This window comes from Canis lupus, chromosome 30, assembly GCF_011100685.1.
Source record: "Canis lupus familiaris isolate Mischka breed German Shepherd chromosome 30, alternate assembly UU_Cfam_GSD_1.0, whole genome shotgun sequence".
NCBI lineage: Eukaryota > Metazoa > Chordata > Mammalia > Carnivora > Canidae > Canis > Canis lupus.
In genome coordinates, this window is record NC_049251.1 from 21,028,164 (window position 1) to 21,048,690 (window position 20,527).

Genomic DNA, 20,527 nt, shown 5'->3' on the forward strand with positions numbered 1-20,527 from the left:
ACTTGTCACAGACATAGTTGAACCTTTAGGTATTCACAATCACTTGTTCAGGGCCCAGTTCTGAGTATTGTGTACTCTGCACCAGTCCACAGAGTAAAAGGGTTTTTTTTTCACAGGGTTTTCTTTCAGCGGCTGTAGTTCAGTCGGGATGTTTCTTTAAGTGCTTCTGAAGGATGAACGTTGAGATGGGGCGTGTGTGTTGTGTTGAATGTACCAGTTATCTGAAAAATATTTAAATGTGTTCCTGGAGAATAATGGAGGACAGTGGCAGGAACCTAGAACTATAGCAAAAGACTCAAAATGGATTAGAGTACAAACAGGCAGGTCTGAATAAATTAAAGCACCTCTCAGAACCAGCCAGTTGTTGCCAGTTGAGCTCTGTTGTCAGATGTTATTTTAGGAATGCAGCAATACAGATTTTAATATAAAGTCGGATTTTTAAATGTTGACAAATAAATTAACATTCAAAAAAAAATACTCTGTATTCAGCCTGCAGGCTGTCCACTTGTGGCAAAGAGGCAGCAGATAGCCCTGGTTTTGAATTCTGTTTCGCCATTTACAACCTTTTTGACTTTGGACGAGGCAGTTTAACTTCTTAGTCTTGTTTTCCTTATAGGTAAAATGGGGCCAATACCTACCCTTTCGCACGATTTGGAGGATTAAATAAGGCAACATGAAGGAATGAACTCTCGCACAGACTAAACAACAATAAGGGCTATTTAAAAACATGCAGAGGACCATTTGATATGCCACTGTTTGACTCCTAAATTAGTAATTTGTTAGCTGGTTTCTGTCATTAGCTACCTATATAGGCTATTACCTAATTAGCCTAAGGCCTTAGTTAACCTGATCTCTTTTTCATTGTTATCCTTACTATTCTCTTTATACAATTAATTGCAAGAAAGATTGGTTAAATGGAAGGAGTGATGATTACCCACTGGGAAAGCTCCAGCCCTTGTCTGTCAGCCAGAGTTCTCTACTATGCCTTGAGTCTGAGCAATGAGCAAGGCTCCAACTGGAACAGCAGATTTTAGTTCTGCAAGTAGAACTTGCCTGACTTTTGTGCCACAATTACCTGTTTTGTTTTCTTTTTTAGATCTTCTTGGTGAAAACGTTTATTTGGTCTCATTTACCATAGCATTACGAATATGTAACTGTTTTTTAGTCCAGACAAGTTTTGTTCCAGATGAATATTGGCAGTCTCTTGAAGTTGCACATCACATGGTTTTCAAATATCCTTTGTAGTTTCTTTTCCAAATTAGAAATGTGTATTCATCTTAGAAATTGTGCCAGCTTCTATTGTATTTTTTCAATTTTCCATATATTCTCCAAGTAATTTTAACTTATCAAAGTACACCATTATTTTATACTAATATTTCTTCTATATCTTTCTTTGATGTTAATACACTTGACTCAACCTTTAACCAGCAGGTCTTCCCATAGTGCTCAGTACTGTGGAAAATATAGATGAAGTAAAAAACACATTCCCTTCATGAAGAAATTATGAGTTTAATTGGCCATTGCATTTTTAACTCAAATAACCAGTGTGAAATGCTGTGTTTTTAAGTTTCATTATCAAAAAAATAGAAATTTTTTATGCACAGACATTAAAACAGATTGTTTCAGTGCTATTCAACATTAGTCCTTAATATCACTAATTATGGTTATTTGACCTGGGAATGGACAGAAAGATTGAGGGGTTACACATACCCCTTAATCTTTGCAAGCATTTACAAGATTCTGCATCTTTTGGGAAAAGATAGTGTTCAGCTACTGGTAAGTTTATATAAAAGTAATGAAAATAGTTATCAAAAGTAGATTTATTCCACCCTTTTTAAAAGGCTCATGTATATTAACTAAATGACATTATTGGTATCACAAAGTTTGTTTGTTTGTTTGTTTGTTTTTAAAGATACTTGTTGCTAAACTCTGACCATATCTGGGAAGCCCACAGTTACAAAGACATACTGTGATGTGTAACCCTTTATTATGTGCTAAAACACAAAAACACTTACTTGAAGGAATCCTGTTAAAATTTGCAGACTTTCAGAATGACTACATTATACATTAATTATTTGGACCTTAGAAGTATTCTTCCTTCATGAAAGCATCACGTGAGAGCAGTGTTGTATCTTGTTTTTTTAACTTGTGAGCAGAACACCATGTTATATGAGCTTATGAAGACTAAATGTATATAAACCTACTCAGGATTTAGTGTTGAAATTAAATCTTAGAGAAAATTAATTTGACAATTTAATGATATGTACAATCATTGTGCTATATATGTAGTAATTAGGCAGCAATAGTAATGTTGTAATTCCTAGATCATGAATTTTGGTGTCAGTTGCCAAGAAAGGGTAGTGAAGAACTAGTGGTTCCAAAGTTTTTCTAAACTCACTCTCAAAATCCTTTAAGCTGTCCTCAGATTAGACTCAGAAGTTTGGGCCTTCCCCATTTTCTGTTAGGGAAGTGGCCCAGAATTCCAAAGGCTGTCCAAATCCTGAGGGTTTCTTGGAGCCTGGAAACACATGGAAAGATCATGGGGAAAGAGAATGTAGAGCATTAGCAGAGTTTCTCCCATTGACACATGTAGAAGTTAGGAGCTGTGAATTTGCTTCTCTTGTCAGGTCTTCTAAATTATGTAGAGTAACCATAATGTCTGGAACCACAGGCAAATATGCATGATGTCATCAAGGATATCTTATATCCCAAGAAGTAGGTTATATTATGAATGAAGGAGTCTTCAAGATAGAAAACTTGCTATTCCTCCAGGACCTAGCCACTCTCCTCAACCTGTAGCTGACCCACGGGGCCATCTTGTGCTTTAAAGTAAGCCGCCTCTTGCCCTCCCCCCCATCCTCACCCCATTGTCCCCCTCAAAAAACCTCCATCCTATCTGGAACTTGACCAGGTAGAGAAACATTAAGATGCTATCAGTCATTCATACCTGTCATACTGATTTTTTTGAATGTAGATTACATAATTTTGAAACTAGAAGGGCTCAGAGAAGTGAAATAAATAGACCAAGGTCACAGCATGTTGAGCTCTTACAAGACAGCTTCTCCCTAAACTGCATACTCTCTATGAGTATAGAATTAGGAATGGCTTAGAATTGCACTGTCTGACATGGTAGCCACTGCCACATGTGTCTATTGAATATGTGAGATGTGGCTAGTCTAAATTGAGAAGTGCTATTACTATAAAATTCATACTAGATGTCAAAAACCTAGTACAAAATAAAAATGTAAAATGTTTCTATAATTTTTTATTTTGACGAATTGGTAATATTTTAGATATGTCGGGTTAAACAAAATAAATAAAATTAATTTTACCTGTTTGGGATTTTTTTTTAATTTTTTAATTTGGCTACTATAAAATTTTAAACTATGTACGTGGCTCGTGTTATATTTCTACTGGACAGCACTGGCTTAGAACACGTGAGAAGAAAGGGATATAGAAGGGAGACCTGAATGGGGTTCCACAGTGGGGGCTTTCAATAGTCAGAAGACATACAAGGGCATTTGGCCTCTGGAAGCTTAATGGAGGAATCAGGAGCTTAAAGAACAGGAGAATGGTAAGCTGCCAACACAGTATCATACTCAAGGTTTACCCCTTGCATGTTCCTTCTCTTTGCCCCAAGTTAACTTTTCACATGAACTACTTTCAGGCCTAGAGGTAAGAAGAATATAGATCTCTATGCAGAGTAAACAAAAGGTATGTACATAGATGCCTTTTGCTCTATTTTACAGGGCAATTATTTTTTTTAAGTGAAATTATGAAGTACAGCATACCTTTAAGACTTAAATATTTACAGATTACTGACAAAGAGGAGGAACATAAAACAAAAGTGTTAGAAGCCACTGACACCTGAAAGTAAAGCTACTCTAAAGTTAATAAAGATTGGTCCAACAAAAATACAAATTTAAATATATTTTTAGAAACACATCTTTTGAACAAACCTAGATTAAATTGTGCTCTATCAGTGTGTTATTTTGTTAATGATAGCTCGGACACATTTTTTTAAAAACTCTCAAAGATGTCATTGTGTAATATTAGAATTACTAACTGTAATTAAGTTATAATACATTTACTCTTTAGTTTTACTTTTTTTTTTTTAAGAATTTATTTATTTATCCATGAGAAACACAGAGAGAGAGAGAGGCGCAGAGACACAGGCAGAGGGAGAAGCAGGCTCCATGCAGGGAGCCCGACATGGGACTCGATCCCAGGTCTCCAGGATCAGGCCCTGGGCTGAAGGTGGCGCTAAACCGCTGAGCCACCCTGGCTGCCCCTAGTTTTACTCTTAAATTTACTTTTTAATGTCATCTGATTACTGTGTTTTTGTAATTGTAGAATACTTGTCCTTTTATGGGGAAAAAAAAAGTAAATAATTTTATCATCTGTATTGCAGGATGAAAAACAATGTAACTTAGTAGTTAAGAGCACAGGCTTCAGAATCACAAAGACCTGGGTTTGAATCCTAGCTTTGACACTAAGTAGGTTTGTAGCCTTGAGAAAATTATTTAATGTCTCTGTACCTCAGTTTCCTCACTTATAAAGCAGTACCTATCTCACAGGGATTGTTAGGAGGACTGAGTGAGGTGATATATATAAAGTACTTGGTATGATACCCATCACACACTATTATAAATGATTCATAAAAACTTAACTTACTGTTATGCTAATGGAAATCACTAAATGTGCTTCCAAAATAGAACCTTAACGCAACGAACTATTTTGTTGGCTATCTAAATTAAAAGCAGTAGTGTTGTAATATATAAATTACAGAGAGAAAGAATGAGAATGATAAAACTACTTTGGGCATTTTCCTGAAAAATTAATGTAATTTTTGTCGAAAACAGGTATTTTTGCAGAATAGACTAATATATTTGTCTATTTTTGTACTAAGAAGAAGGGCCTTCAGTTGATAGTTGGATCAGTTTGTTGATTTTTATGCTAATTCAGTGTGAACTGGTACATGTTTTTAAATATCTTCTTTTTTTAATTAAAAAAAAAAAAAAAACTATTGAAGATTTGGATTCCTAGACTTGCCCAAGCACTCCTATCTGCTATAGCAGACATCAGACTCTACTCCTTAATGAAGCAACTAGAAAATCAGCAAATGGCAAGATGGGTGGTAAGTGTTAAACCCTTTAGAAACTAGTCACTTATTTCATTCCTAACAGCGTAAAACACATGGAAAAATATCAATTCTTAAAACAGCTTCAAAAGATAATTTGAACAGTGTTATAGAGGTACTTCCATAATGAAGAACAACAAAATTCAAGTGGTGCATGCCATATCTCCTTCTGATTGCACCCTGGGTGATTGAAGCCACCGATGCCCTCAAAATCTTTGAGAGTCTGAACCCTAGGAGCAGCCTTTGGAAACATCTTCACTTCATTGGTCAAACCTGTCATAATCCTTGCCTCACTTTCTATAAAATTCAGTTAGGAATAGTTCTTTTTTTCTCTTTCTTTTCTTTCTCTTTCTTTCTTTCTTTCTTTCTTTCTTTCTTTCTTTCTTTCTTTCTTTCTTTCTTTCTTTCTTTCTTCTTTCATTTTACTTATTTGAGAGAGAAAGTGAGAGAGCATGAGCAGGAGGAGAGGGAGAAGCAGACTCCCCACTGAGCAGGAAGCCTGATGCAGGGCTTCATCCAATCGATCCTGGGACTCAATCTCGAGACTCTACCCCAAGACTCCAGGATCATACCTGAGCCAAAGGCAGATGCTTAACCAAGTGAGCCACCAGGTGCCCCCAGTAGGAATAGTTCTAATTATTGGCTACCTCACAAATCGCCTCCACTGTTTACATCCATTGTTCACTACCTCATACCTGAGACTGAGCCTAAGAAGTATGTTTTCACTGAAGCATTCTTTCACCTCTAGCTAGTGTTTGAAATAAACTCTGTAAGGGAGAAAATGTGTAGAAAACTGTCCTTTGTCAAACTGGCTTATTTCACAGTGGGGAGATAGATTCCTGATATCACATTCAAATTTTGATTTTCTCATTGAAACTATATTCTGAAGAGTGACTGGATTCTTTAGTACTGTGATTAACCTCCTTTGGCTCTTTCTTAAATTAAGTAAACTTATATAAGCCTGCTTAGAAATGTTACTACCTTTTTAATAGTTTCTACTGGAAAATATGTTCTGAATTCCAAGTGACCAATTTATCAACAAATTTCTAGAATATAATTTTTATTAATTTATTAATATTATAATTTGCTAATTATTAAGATATTTCTGTGGGTAGTGTTTTTATTTGCATTAAGAAGACAGCATGGTTTAGTGATTGAGTGGTTGTTAATTGATTCAAGGATGAAATCAGTCTCCTTATTTTGTGCTTATATACACTGCTGAAGGCTCAACCTAAAATGGCAAGAATGTAATACCTTTGAAATTCTTCCTCTAAAGTACTAAGTTGTTATAGTTTAGGAAAAGCCTTTATATCTACAAAACTTTGGAACATTTTTTAAAGGCTGTATTTGAAGAGATAGGAAGCCAGTACCACATGTTTAACATCCTTGCACTAGCTAACAAGTTTCTTTTAAGACAGTTGCTTTGTAGATTTGATGCTTCTGTTTGCATGTTCTTCCAAAAACTTTTTTTTATTTTAGTCAATTTACCTGAAAGTATGAACTTACTAACTTTCACATATAATATATCTGGTATTATTATAGACCTATGTGTAATATAACTCCTTAAAAACAATGGGCATGACTATTTTCAATATCGTTTATCTTTTGATGTGATTTTTTGCAATATGTAGACTTGATATTTTCCATAAAAGAAGATAATACTGAGCTTTTCCAATTCTCCCTCCCTATATGTTTGCTTATAATTGTTCTTAGTTTTTTTGCCAGTTAAGCTCTTGGTTCACATGGTATTGCTGTACCAGAACTCTTACAAACACCATGGAAACTGTTCTTACTATAATTGCTCTTTTCTACTATCCTTTGGAAGGTTCAAAGTCTATGAACAGGTGAGATATATTACTGTTAATAATTATGTACAAAACATGAAAGATCTTAAGTATCAACATATTATAATGTCCAGTGGACCCCCAGATGTTCATGAGGTTTATTAAAACCACATTATCAGTTGATACATTTATTATAATAGGAAACAGATATATGCAAACCAGGTAATGAAGGGCAGTTTAATAAAAGGACTATGTATACATGTTTAGGCAATGTTTAGAAAAGCCAATAAGGAAATAACCATAGTACCCCAGGGTTAATCATAGGGGGAAGTTTCTGCTACCCTTTGGCCCTAAGGAGAGGTAATTATTATGGCAATCCATATAAAACTATAACTCTCCCCAGTAGGAGACAGGCACAGCTCGCCATAGCAAGGAGGGAGCTGGGGGAATAAAATACCCTGACTTAACTCTTCTGAAACGCTCCAATCAGTCAAAGCCAGTCAGAAGCCAGAATGCAAGTGAGCTCATTAATATAGTCCAGACAGGTCAGCTTTCCTGCACATAGAGCAAGTGAAGAATAGAGGAAAACAGATCTGGAAGGGCAAATAGAAAATATATGAACCCAAGAGATTGCGTCCAAGATGGAAGCATAGGAAGATTCTGAACTCACTTCCTCACTCAGACATACCACATCTATAGGAACTTATGGATCAATTTCCCTCCAGAAAATCTGAAAACTAGATAAATTGCTGTCCACAACAAAAGGTAAAGACAGAAGAGGCAGAGACACTGTCACAAAAAAATCCAACCCACAGTATAGCAACACACACCAGCTAGGCATTTCTTCCAGAAGAGCAAGGGGTTGGTGCCTTACATTAGGCACTCTGACCCCTGGGATCTGCACTAGAGAAACAAGCACCCAGAACATCTAGCATGGAAAGTCAACAAGTTGACATCCAGGGGCCCCATGTTCTATAGGAAACTGAGATTCCCCACTTGAAAGTCTCACATGAAGTCTTGGTTACCCTTGAGACCCAGTGGAAAAATAGACATTTGAAAAGTGTCCAGCAATAACCCATAGCAGGAGGGATATCAGAGGTGAAGGTGGTCCCTGTGGAGCAAAGAGTTCAACTCCACATCAGGGACCCCCTGCCTGGGGACTCAGGAATATGAATCCCTGTAATGTCTCAGGGACATCAGTGGGGTTTAGCTCCAGAAGACCCCGAGAACTATAGGAAACCTAGACTCTGCTCTTAAATGGCCTGCAAACAGTATCACTTTCTTCAAAACCAGCAAAGCAACAGCAGTTTAAAAATCATCTGAGCTAGACATCAAGATTTATTGACAGATTTTAAGGCATGTACCATAAAGGCTGGGCACTTTTCCCAAGAACAGGAGTTCTCATATACACCATTTTTTGGCCCATCTTCACCCAGCTAGTCAACATTTGCCAACACTGGCAAATGACAGTGTGATACTTTCCATCTACCTTGCTAGCATAGTTTGCCTCACTCTGGCATTCCCCTGCAGACCTGCCCTACCCAACTTGGCAGGTGCCCCTCCAAAGCAGCTGCCACCATGCCATAACCAGGGGGCAGCCTCTGTTGGCACTGCTACCCTTCCATAGTAATTCCAGCCCTGGGTGAGGGAGGCATCTCTGCCCATCAGCTCACCCATACCAGTTGTGGATGGGCCTCATAACCAGCTACACTGAGGCCTGATGCCATCGATCAGCATGCCCACAGGAGCCACAGCCAGGCCTGTGCTAGCCTGCCCATGAGCACACCCACAGCAGTTATGGCATGTCACAAAAGGAGGTCACACAGCCCATACAGAGGATAGTCCTGGAATGCCTGGTACTGGTGACCAAGAAGAATTGTACTTCTAGGCCCATGGGACATTACCTTTAACCCAGGAAATATAGCTGACCTACCTAATACCAAGAAACAAACACAAAGAGATACAATAATATATTTTAAATGAGAACAATACAAAACCTCAGAAAAAGAACTAAACAAAGTGGAAACAAGCAATCTACCTGAAAAAGAATTCAAAGTAATAGTCCTAAAATGCTCACTAAACTTTGAAGAGTGAATGAACTCAGGGAAAACTTAAGGAGATAGAAAAATATTAAAAAGAACCAACGAGAGCTGAAGAATATAATAACTGAAATGAAACATATACTGAGGGAATCAACAGCAGATTAGAAGATGCAGAACAGCAATATGGAAGACAGGGTGGTGGAAATCATCCAAACAGAAAAGCAAAAGGAAAAGAATTTCTTAAAATGAGGATAGGGTAAGGACTTCTAGAACATTAAGCAGACTAACATTCACATTATAGGGGTCCTAGAAGAAGAGAGAGAAAAGGATAGAAAACTTATTTGAAGAGAAAATAGCTGAAAACTTCCCTGACCTGGGGAAGGAAACTGACATCCGGGTCCAGGAAGCACAAGAGAACCCCAAACAAGATGAACCAAGAGTTCTAAAATAAGACATATAATAATTAAGATGTCCAAAGGTAAAGAGAGAATCTTAAAAATAGCAAGAGAAAAGCAACCAGTTATATGCAAAAAAACACCCATACACCCATATTAGCTGATTTTTCAGCAGAAGCTTTGCAGGCCAGAAGAAACTAGTGTGAAGTATGTTCAAAGTGCTGAAATGAAAAAAACTACAACCAAGAATGCTCTACCCAGCAAGAATTGAAGGTGAGATAAAAAGTTTTCCAAACAAAAGTTTAAAGGAGTTCATTACCACTATACCAGTCTTACAAAAAATGTGAAAGGAAATCTTCTAAGCAGAAAATTTTTAAAAATTATGAAAGAAGAATTTTACTGGCAAAAACAAAATACAGTAAAAAATAGATAAATCACTTCAAGCTAGTATAAAAATTAAAAGACAAAATTAGTAAAATCAATTATATCCATAGTAAGAGAAAATAAAAATACAAAAAATATAATATCAAATACATAATGAAAGGATAATGTACTGTGCTTCTAGAATGAATCTCATGGCACTAAAAACCCATAACACACACACACACACACACACACACAAAACAGAAAGGAACCCAAGCATAACATTATGAAAGTCATGAAATCACAAGAGAGCAAGAAAAGAGGAAAAGAACAGAACTACAAAAACAAACAGATGAATCACTGATCTCTATCTCTGGAACGAATAATACATTGTTAATTAATTGAATTTAATTTAAAAAAGATAAAGGCGGGGGGGAAGACATTCTCAGTTTAAAATTTCATCTAAATAAATAAATAAATCCAAATAGAAAACAGTTAACAAAATAACAATAAGTACACACCTATCAATGATTACATTAAATGTAAATGAACTAAATGCTCCAGCCAAAAGACATGAAATGACTGGATGGATTTAAAAAAGGAAACAAAACTCTCATCTGTGTGCTGCATAGAAGAGACTCCCTTCAAACCGAAAAATCATACTGAAAGTGAAGGAATGAACACAGATATTCCATGCAAATGGAAGTGAAGAAAAAATGAGGGTGGTAATACTTGGACAAAAATAGACCTTAATACAAAGACTATAATAAAAGACAAAGAAGGGCATTAATAGTGATAAAGGGATCTAGCCAACAAGAGGCTATAATTGTAAATATTTATGTATCCAACATAGCAGCATTTAAATATATAAAGCAAATTATTAACAGGCCTAAAAGGAGAAATACAGTAGTAGGAGGAGACTTTAATGCCCCACTAGCGACAATGGATAATTAGTCCAGACAGGAAATAAGGAAACAGTAGTTTTAACGACACATTAAACCAGATTGGCTTAACAGACATAGAATATTTCATCCCCAAACAGCAGAATGCACATTTTTTTGAAGTACACATGGAACATTCTCTAAAAGAGATCACGTTGGGCCAGAAATAAGTCTCAATAAATTTAAGAAGATTGAAATCTTATCAAGCATCTTTTTTTTTTTTTAAAGGATTTTATTTATTTATTTGACAGAGAAAGATAGTGATAAAGATTGTAAGAGCATGAGTGGGGAGGAAGCTTCTTGCTGAGCTGGAAGCCCAACTAGGGACTAGATCCCAGGACTCTGGGATCATGACCTGAGCTGAAAGCAGATGCTTAACATCTTTTCTGACAACAGTATGACACTAGAAATCAATTGCAATTAAAAAAAAAAAAAAAAACCTGTGAAAAAAATGAAGGCCCAAAACATGCTACTAAACAAGCAATAGGTCAACAAAATCAAAGAGAATTCAAAAATACCTTGAGACAAATTAAAATAGAAATACAATATTCCAGAATCCTTAGGATGCAACAGAAGCAGTTCTAAGAAGTTTATAACAAAACAGGCCTACCTCAAGAAATAAGAATAGTTCCAAACAATCTAACCTAATCTAAATTTAGTAGAAAAAGAACAAAGACCCAGTTAGCAGAAGAAAATAATAAAGATCACAATGGAATAGGGACAAAAAATTAGAAATGATAAGTGAAACTAACAACTGATTCTTTAAAAAGATAAGCAATGTTTAAAAACTTTAGCCAGGCTCAAAGAAAAAAAAAGGACTTAACTCAGAAATGAAAGAGGAGAAGTTACAGCCAACACCATAGAAATAAAAAAGGATTATAAAAGACTATTACAAAAAATTATATTCTAACAAGTGGGACAACCTAGAAGAAATGGATAAATTTAGAAACATAATCTTTCAAGACTGAATCAGGAAGAAACAAAATCTGAATAGACTGATCACTAGTAATAAAATTGAATCAGTAGTCAAAAAACTCCCCCCAAAAGCCCAAGATCAGATAGCTTCACAGATGAATTCTACAAAACTTTTAAAGAAGAGTTAATTAATTTCAAAAAAATTAAAGAGGAAGGAACTCTTCTAAATTCATTCATTATGAGGCCAGCATTACCCTGATATACCAAAAAACAAAAACAAAAAGCAAAATTATGGGCCAGTATTTCTAATGAAGAGAGATTCAAATTCTTCAACAAAATACCACAAACTGAATTCAATAATATAATAAAGGTATCATTCACCACAATCAAGTGGAATTACAGAAATGCAGGGATCATTATTTGCAAATTAACATGATGTACCGCATTAATAAAATGAAGGTTAAAAATCATATGATTATCTCCATAGATGCAGAAGAAGCATTTGACAAAATTCAACATCCATTTATTCATTCTGTATAATATACAATACATGAATATACCTCAACATAATAAATGAATATACCTCAACATAATAAAGGCCATATATGAGAAACCCACAGGTAATAACCATACTCAATAGTGAAAAGCTTGAAACTTTTCATCTAAAGTCAGGAACAAGGATGCTTACTCTCACCACTGTTATTCCACATAGTATTGGAAGTCTTAGCAACAGTAATCAGACCAGAAAAAGAAAAGGCATCCAAATTGGTTAGAAAGAGGTAAAACTCATTATTGCAGCTAACATACTACATATTGAAAACTGTAAAGTCTCCACCAAAAAAAAAATATTAGAACTAATAAATTTAATAAAGTTACAGGATACAAAATGAATATACAGAAATCCGTTGTTTCTATACACTACTAGCAAAGTAGCAGAAAGAGAAACTAGAAGAACTATCCCATTTATAACTGCATTAAAAAATACCTAAAGATAAATTTAACCAAAGACCTGTGCTCTTAAAACTCTAAGACATTAATGAAAGAAATTGAAAATGATGCAAGTAAATGGAAAGATACACCATATTCATGGATTGGAAAATTAATATTGTTAAAATGTCCATATTACCCAAAGCAATCTAGAGATTCAGTGCAGTCTCTATCAATGTACTAATAGCATTTTTCTCAGAAGTAAAAGATAATCCTAAACTTTGTTTGGAACCACAAAAACAAACAAACAAACAAAAACCCCTGAATAGCCAAAACCATCTTGAGACAGAACAAAGCAGGAAGTATCACACTCCCAAATCTCAGATTATACTACAAAGCTATAGTAATCAAAAAAGTATGGTTCTGACACTAAAATAAACCTATAGATCAATGGAACAAAATAGCCCAAAAATAACCCACACTTTTTTTTTTTTTAAGATTTTATATTTTTTATTTGAGAGATGGAGTATGCATGAGCAGAGGATAGGGGTGGAGGGAAAGGGAGAAGCAGGCTCCCTGCTGAGCAGCAAGCCCAACATGGGGCTTGATCCCAGGACCCTGAGATCATGACCTGAGCTGAAGGCAGATGCTTAACTGAACTGACTGAGCCACCCACATGCCCCTAAACCCACAGTTGTATGGTTAATTAATCCACAACAAAGCTAGGCAAGAATATATAACAGGGAAAAGGCAGTCTTTTCAAAAAATGGTGTTGGGAAAACTGGATAGTTACATGGAAAAGACTGAAACTTGACAACTTTATCAACCCATATACAAAATATAAACTTAAAATGTAAGACCTGAAACCATAAAACTCCTAAAAGAAAACAAGTGGTAAACTCTTGGATGTCAGTTTTAGAAACATTTTTTTAGATCTATCTCCCCAGGCACGGGCAACAAAATCAAAAACAAACTATTGGGTCTATGAACAGCACAGAAAGGAAAACCCACCAACAAAATGAAAAGGCAACCTACTGAATGGAAGAAGGTATTTATTTGCAAATGATATATTCTGTAAAGGGCTAATATGCAAAATACATAAAGAACTCATACAATTTTTAAAAAGTAAATTAAAAAGTGGGCAGAAGACCTAAGTAGACATTTTTCCAAAGAAAATTTACAGATGGCCTACAGACATATGAAAAGATGTTCAACATAACTAATCATCAGGGAAATGCAAATGAAAACCAAAATAAGAGGGGGATCCCTGGGTGGCTCAGTGGTTTAGCGCCTGCCTTTGGCCCAGGACGTGATCCTGGAGCCCCGGGATCGAGTCCTCAGTCAGGCTCCTGGGATGGAGCCTGCTTCTCCCTCTGCCTGTCTCTCTGCCCCTCTCTGTGTGTGTGTGTCTATCATGAATAAATAAAATCTTAAAAAAAAATAAGATATCATCTCACACTTGTCAGAATGGCTATTACCAAACAGACAAAAAATAACAAGTGTTGGCTTGGATGTGGAGAAAAGGGAACCCTCATGCACTGTTGGTAGGAATGTAAATTAGTGCAGCCTCTGTGGAAAACAGTATGAAAGTTCCTCCAAAAACTAAAAATAGAAATATTATAGATGTGATCCATGAATTCCATGTCTGGGTATTTATCCAAAGAAAATGCAAACAGTAATAAGCACTCCTATATTTACTGTAGCATTAATTTACAATAGGCAAGATATGGAAGGAACCTAAGTATCCATTAATAGATGAACAGATAAAGAAGGTGTGTGTGTGTGCGTGTGCTCTACTTGCCATAAAAGGAATGAAATCTTACCATCTGCAACAACAATGGATGGACCAAGAGGATATTACTGAGATAAGTGATATTAGTGAAAGAAGTCAGACAGGGAATGATAAATACCACATAATTTCACTTAAAAGTGGAATCTAAAAAACAAAACAAATGAATAAACAACATAAACAGACTCACAAATACAGGGAACAAACTGATGGTTGCCAGATTGGAAGAGGAATGGGTGGATGGGCAAAATAGATGAATGGGATTATGAGGTACAAAGTTCCATTCATAAAATAAATGGTCATGAGGATATAAAGTATAGCATTGGGAATATAGTCCATAATGTTGTAATAACTTTGTATGGTAACATAACACCTTTTTTTGTGGTGAGAATTTTGTAATGTATATAAATGTCGAATCACTATATTGTATACTTGAAACTAATAACAATACTGTATATTGATTATACTTCAATTTTTAAATAAATTAAATATATGGACCAGCTTTGGGCTTATATAAACTGGGGATGCAAATACAAAGCAAATGGAACAACCAACATGAGCAAACAAACAGCTATAAAAGGGCTTCATTTTATTGTGGCCAGGTTGTCCATCCTACCATACACATGGTAGGAAGCATGGGAGAAGGGAAGAATAAGAGATGAGGCTGGAATGGGACTTTGCCCTTCTCCAGTATTTGGACTTTTTTCTGTAGGTAGTAAGGACCTCTTGAAAGCTTTTGAAAGTATGACATAATAAAATATTTAGAAAGAATTCTCTTGCAGTGCCAGTATTTATTTAGGATATACTGAAAGGGAGAAAGCCATAATTTGGTCTAGTTAAGAAGCTACTATCCATTCTTCCTATATAGAAGAGTTATTGGGAAAATCGAATCAAATAAGATTATTTCTGTAGTAGACTCCTGACTGCAAGAAAAGGCATTCACTTAAATTTACTAATATGATGAGAGCTTTTTTTATAAGGCTAAAAGTAAAAATAAGAAAAAGGCACCTTTTTCTTGGAAGAAAATTACCGAATATCTCAGCTACATAAATGAAATGGATGAATTATGTAGAATCCAAGGTAGTTTTGAGGAAAAGTCAATAGCCCAGTCTGTTAATCTGTTTTAGTTTTCAAATTTTAAGGCTTAGCTAGTCTTCATTTCTGTCCTCACTACCAATTGTCCAACTTTCTCACATTCAAAATCAGAAAATCTGACCTAGGTTTTTTTTTTAAGAATTTACTTATTTATTCTTTAGAGACACAGAGAGGCAGAAACATAGGCAGAGAGAGAAACAGGCTCCATGGAGGAAGCCCGACACGGGACTTGATCCCGGGTCTCCAGGATCACGCTCTGGGCTGAAGGGAGCGCTAAACCACTGAGCCACCTGGGCTGCCCTGACTTAGGTCTTTTAAATGTCATTATCACTATTTGGACATAGTTTTACACTGGCCAGACTTAGATTGGCTGCCTGGATTCAGTTAGGACAAGAGGGTCCCTGTTTTGTTTTTTTGAGGAAATTACTTGGCAAAGTTTTAAAATTGGGAGATCTTACATAAAATCTGGGTTTCTGGGTCTCTTGAAAAAATGAGAGGCTTCGCAACATTTTGCACCAGGATTCCTTCACGACAGTATTTGAACCTCCCTCTATGGTCTACATCACTTATTTTTATTACTTATGTGGTCTCTGTAAGCATCTGAATTTGAAATCCCTGCTCTTAACATCCTCACCAACATTAGAAATTTCTCTATAACTCCTTATTAGTTAGTAGATATGTAATGGTACCACAAAGTTTTATTTTTTGTACTTTCAATTTTTAGCAGAGCTAACACTATTCCCATGTGATAATCTACTGTCCATAGTCCTCAGAAGTAAATTATTATAGTGTTCTTTAGCCATTTATTGAGAGAAGTCCTAATAGTAAAAATCCACATTTCTATCCATGATCTTAGAGGTTTGTATGGTAGGCTTTTTATCAATTATACATATAGGTATTTCATTTGGATAAAATTAGCACCTTACTTTCAAAACAAAATTGTATATATTCAGAAGCCCAGTATTGTTTAAATAATCCTAATATTTCCTTAAATGCATTCATTAATTTTTTCTTAGAAAATGGCTTTGTGTGACTTTCTTTTATCTTCTTAGGAGAGACTTGATATCTTTTTCCATCAGGAAAGCAAATGGCAGTTGTATGGCTAAAAGTTAGTATGCCTTCTGGAAAAACAAGGCCAACATTAAGACATAGAATAACTTCTAAATTTAAAATACTAGAGTTAGGATATTAGAATAGAAAAAGATCTTTGTTATTACCTCTTTTTATGGATGAGAAAAATTAAGAGCCAAAAAGTATAAGTAACATACCCTAGTACACATAGCTATTTATACCAAAAGGGAAATGCTCTTATTTTTTTAAAAAAAGTTATATCACAGCATAAATAATAGAAAGTTTATAAACTCATTTCCTAGTTGTCTTGACGACATATTTTCCTTGTTTATAGTGTCAAGTACTCCTCCCTGGTGGCACTTGCCTTCATAATTCGTCCCACAGCAGTCATTCCATGGATACCTTTGGTCTTCAGACATTTCTGGCAAGAACGAAAAAAGCTTAATCTTATTCTGCACCAGTTTTTACCTATAGGGTAAGTATAGCTACAATCCATCTATTAATTTCAATAACCTATAAATTACAGATTATGAACAAGATTTTACATCTTGTCAATTGTATCTTCTAACGTCAATGAGAATTATCAGACTAAGGAAACTTTCCAAATTTATATTTTATATTTTTATATTTACAATTGCGATTAAATAGAATTATTTTAATTCGCTTAAATGGGGATCTTTTGATTTTTCTCACTTAGAACTTTTCTACACTTCATTTCCTAAATATTCCTTAAGTACGTTTTAGAGATACTTTTTTTTTTTCGTTTTAGAGATACTTGATTCTTTTATATTTGTATAAGGCTTTGTAATTTATAATGTGTATTTACATATTACCTCATGACTTTCACAGGTCTTGGATCTAGACAATGTGTTTTAGTTTGTAGTAGAGGAAATGGTTTGGGTGGGGGTAGGGGGAACTTGGTGAAATTAAAAATGCATTAGCCCAAGTCAGTGGGTTGATTGCTATGATGGAATGGGGATTGAAACCCACGTCTTCTGTGCTCAATTCAGTAGCATATATACTAAAATTGGAATAATACAATAAGATTAACATGGCCCCTATGCAAAAAAACAAAAAGCAAAACAAAAACCTATGTCTTCTAATTTTGAGCTCCTAGGGTCATACTTATCCCAAGTATCTAGTAGAGTATCCAAAAGTTATTTTCTGAAGGGCTGAATGCATTCTGACTCCTAGAACAGTAACCTTTTTAATATACTAGTATTCATTCTGTATGAGTATTTTTGGGTAGGAGTTAAAAAGGACTAAATCATCTAGAAGCCAAGTTGCCACTGTTGTCATTTCTCAGATTTATTAATATTGTTTTTAATGTATTGCATTCATTCAGCAAATACTTGTTTAATCCTAGTACATACCAGGTACTATTCCAGATGCTGGAGATATAGCACTTAACAAAGTCCCTGCCTCCATGGAGTTTATATTCTAGTGGGAGAAGACAAAAAACTAAAAACATAGGAGAAATATATATTTGTCAAGTGATAATGCTATAGGGAAAAATAATGAAAGATAAGGATAGAATGCTGGTGTAGGAAGGAAGTATTGTTATTTTTTATAGGGTAATTGGGGAAGACTGCCATGATAAGGTGACATTGGAGCCAAAACCCAAAGGAATTGAGACAAAGAATATTCCAGGCAAAGAGATCAGCACGTGCAAAGACCTTGATGTAAGATGTATTTGACATATTTGAGGAACAACAAGGAGACTGGTGTGGCTAAAGGAGAGTGAACTTGGGAGAATACGATAATGAGGTCAGAGAGATAGCAGGAGCTCAGATCATGTAAGCTTTTACACGGAGAGATAAAAAAGCTTTTTTTCTCATCAGCAATACAATGTATTCTGATAATATATTCATTCAACAAGAATTTAGCGTGCTTTATATCAAGCATTTGAGGAGTCAGAAGTAAGTTGCAGTGTCTCTCCCAAGGTCAAAATGGGGTGAGGGAAAAGAGATACATCAAATTTTTGACCAGCAATATACAGTGTTCCAAGTGTTATATAACAAAATGTTGGGATCCCTGGGTGGCGCAACGGTTTGGCGCCTGCCTTTGGCCCAGGGCACGATCCTGGAGACCCGGGATCGAATCCCACATCAGGCTCCCGGTGCTTGGAGCCTGCTTCTCCCTCTGTCTATGTCTCTGCCTCTCTCTCTCTCTCTGTGACTATCATAAATAATAATAAAAAAAAAATGTTGTAGGAGAACAGATAATAAAAAAGCCTAATTCTGCTTGCAGGGGAAACATTAATAGAGGGTTTATAAAGTAGATGATGTTTTAAATAATATGAAGAATAAACATGAGTTTGCCAGGCCTAGGGAAACAGCATGCTTAAAGCTGTAAAGGCCTGAAGGAGCCTATTCATATAAATCAAAATGCTTATCTTGTTTATTTTGAAGGGAAAAATATGAAAGAACAAATGAGATGATGTATGTGAAAATTGAAATTGTACAGTGCAACAAATATGATTCACAGATCTAATTAGTCTTACAGTGTCAAGTGTTGGTGCATTGAGTTGGCCCCAACCAACAGCCTTTTATGTATTAAGCACCCATTAAAACTAACCAGTTGCAGGGGATCTGGCTGGCTCAGTTGATAGAGCATGCAACTTGATCCCAGGGTCATGAGTTCAAGCCCCATACTGGGAGTAGATTTTACTTCAAAAGAACACAAAATTCATCTACACCTCACTTTACAGATGAGACAGTGGAGGTTCAGAGAAGGAAATGAGACTTGCAAGGTCTTTGGGCTGGTCAGGGTCAGAACAGGGACTAGAACACCAAATCTCTAGCACCTCGGACCTGATTTTCTATTAGAAAGAAAGAAAGAAAAAAACAGTTGTATATCAAGAATCTCTAAATATAGAGAAAAGTCTTGCATTAGTCTTAAGAAAATTTCTAATATGTATGGATCTACTTCTTTTTGCCTTTTACATGACCTTGGAAATTTACGACATCATTTTGTCATTCATTCTGTAAAATCAAATATAATTCAGTTGCCTTTCAGCTGCCACATTCTCACCAACAATTAGCAAGACAAAACAAAGGTATGGGATATCATCATAGATCTTACAGGCATTAAGAAGATAAGAGGATATTATGGACAACTTTTTGCTAATAAATTTGACAACTCAGATGAAATGGGCAAATTCCTAGACAAATACAACTTATCAAAACTGACACAAGAGGAAATAGTAAATATGAATAGTACTATATATATTAAAGTGAATTTGTAATTAAGGACTTTAAACAAAGAAAAATCAGGCTCAGATGGCTTCACTGGTAAATGCTACCATATATTTAAGGAAGAAGAAATGTCAATCCACATAAAATAAATTCCACAGAATAGAAAAGAATAACATTTCCCAGCTCCTTTAATGAAGATACCCTTCCAAAATCTGACAAAGACTTTACAAGAAAAGTCAATTATAAATCAGTATCTCTCATGACTATGAATGCAAAATTCTTTTTTTTTTTTATTTTTATTTTTTTAAATTTTTTTATTTATTTGTGATAGTCACAGAGAGAGAGAATGAGGCAGAGACACAGGCAGAGGGAGAAGCAGGCTCCATGCACCGGGAGCCCGACGTGGGATTCGATCCTGGGTCTCCAGGATCGCGCCCTGGGCCAAAGGTAGGCGCCAAACCGCTGCGCCACCCAGGGATCCCATGAATGCAAAATTCTTAAACAAATCTTACTAAATTGAATTTAGCAATATATTAAAAAGGAGAGTGGGGTGCCCGGGGGTTTAGTCATTTAAGCATCCAACTCTTGGTTTTGGCTTGGCCCATGATCTCAGGGTTGTGAGATCCAGCCCCATGCTGGGTGTGGAGCCTGCTTAGGATTCTCTTTCTTCCTCTCCCTCTGCCCCTCCCTTTTCCACTTGTGCACACGCTCTCTCTTTAAAAAAAAAAAAAAGAGGATAATACATCATAACCAAGATTAATGTTAGTTCAGGAATGTGAAGTAGGTTTAGTATTTTTAAATCAGTCAGTAGGATTCATGGCATAACAGAATAAAGGAGAAAATTCATAAGACAATCTTTATTATTTTT

At 35.6% G+C, this 20,527-nt stretch overlaps 1 protein-coding gene across 8 annotated transcripts in view; it reads left to right on the top strand.

Moving 5' to 3' along the window:
- Window positions 1-20,527, top strand: part of PIGB (phosphatidylinositol glycan anchor biosynthesis class B) — a 38,005-nt gene that overhangs the window by 1,084 nt on the left and 16,394 nt on the right. For 7 of the 8 annotated variants that reach the window (XR_005381688.1, XR_005381687.1, XR_005381689.1 and 4 more), the window contains exons 2-6: window positions 1,097-1,232; window positions 1,656-1,776; window positions 5,033-5,137; window positions 6,854-6,984; window positions 16,797-16,937. Coding sequence is in view for 5 of the 8 variants with exons in the window: in XM_038580474.1 (XP_038436402.1) it covers window positions 1,097-1,232; window positions 1,656-1,776; window positions 5,033-5,137; window positions 6,854-6,984; window positions 16,797-16,937 (634 nt within the window). In the remaining 3 variants the exon portion in view is untranslated. The remainder of the gene's footprint in view (window positions 1-1,096; window positions 1,233-1,655; window positions 1,777-5,032; window positions 5,138-6,853; window positions 6,985-16,796; window positions 16,938-20,527) is intronic. The other variant, XM_038580473.1, reaches the window with a different exon arrangement.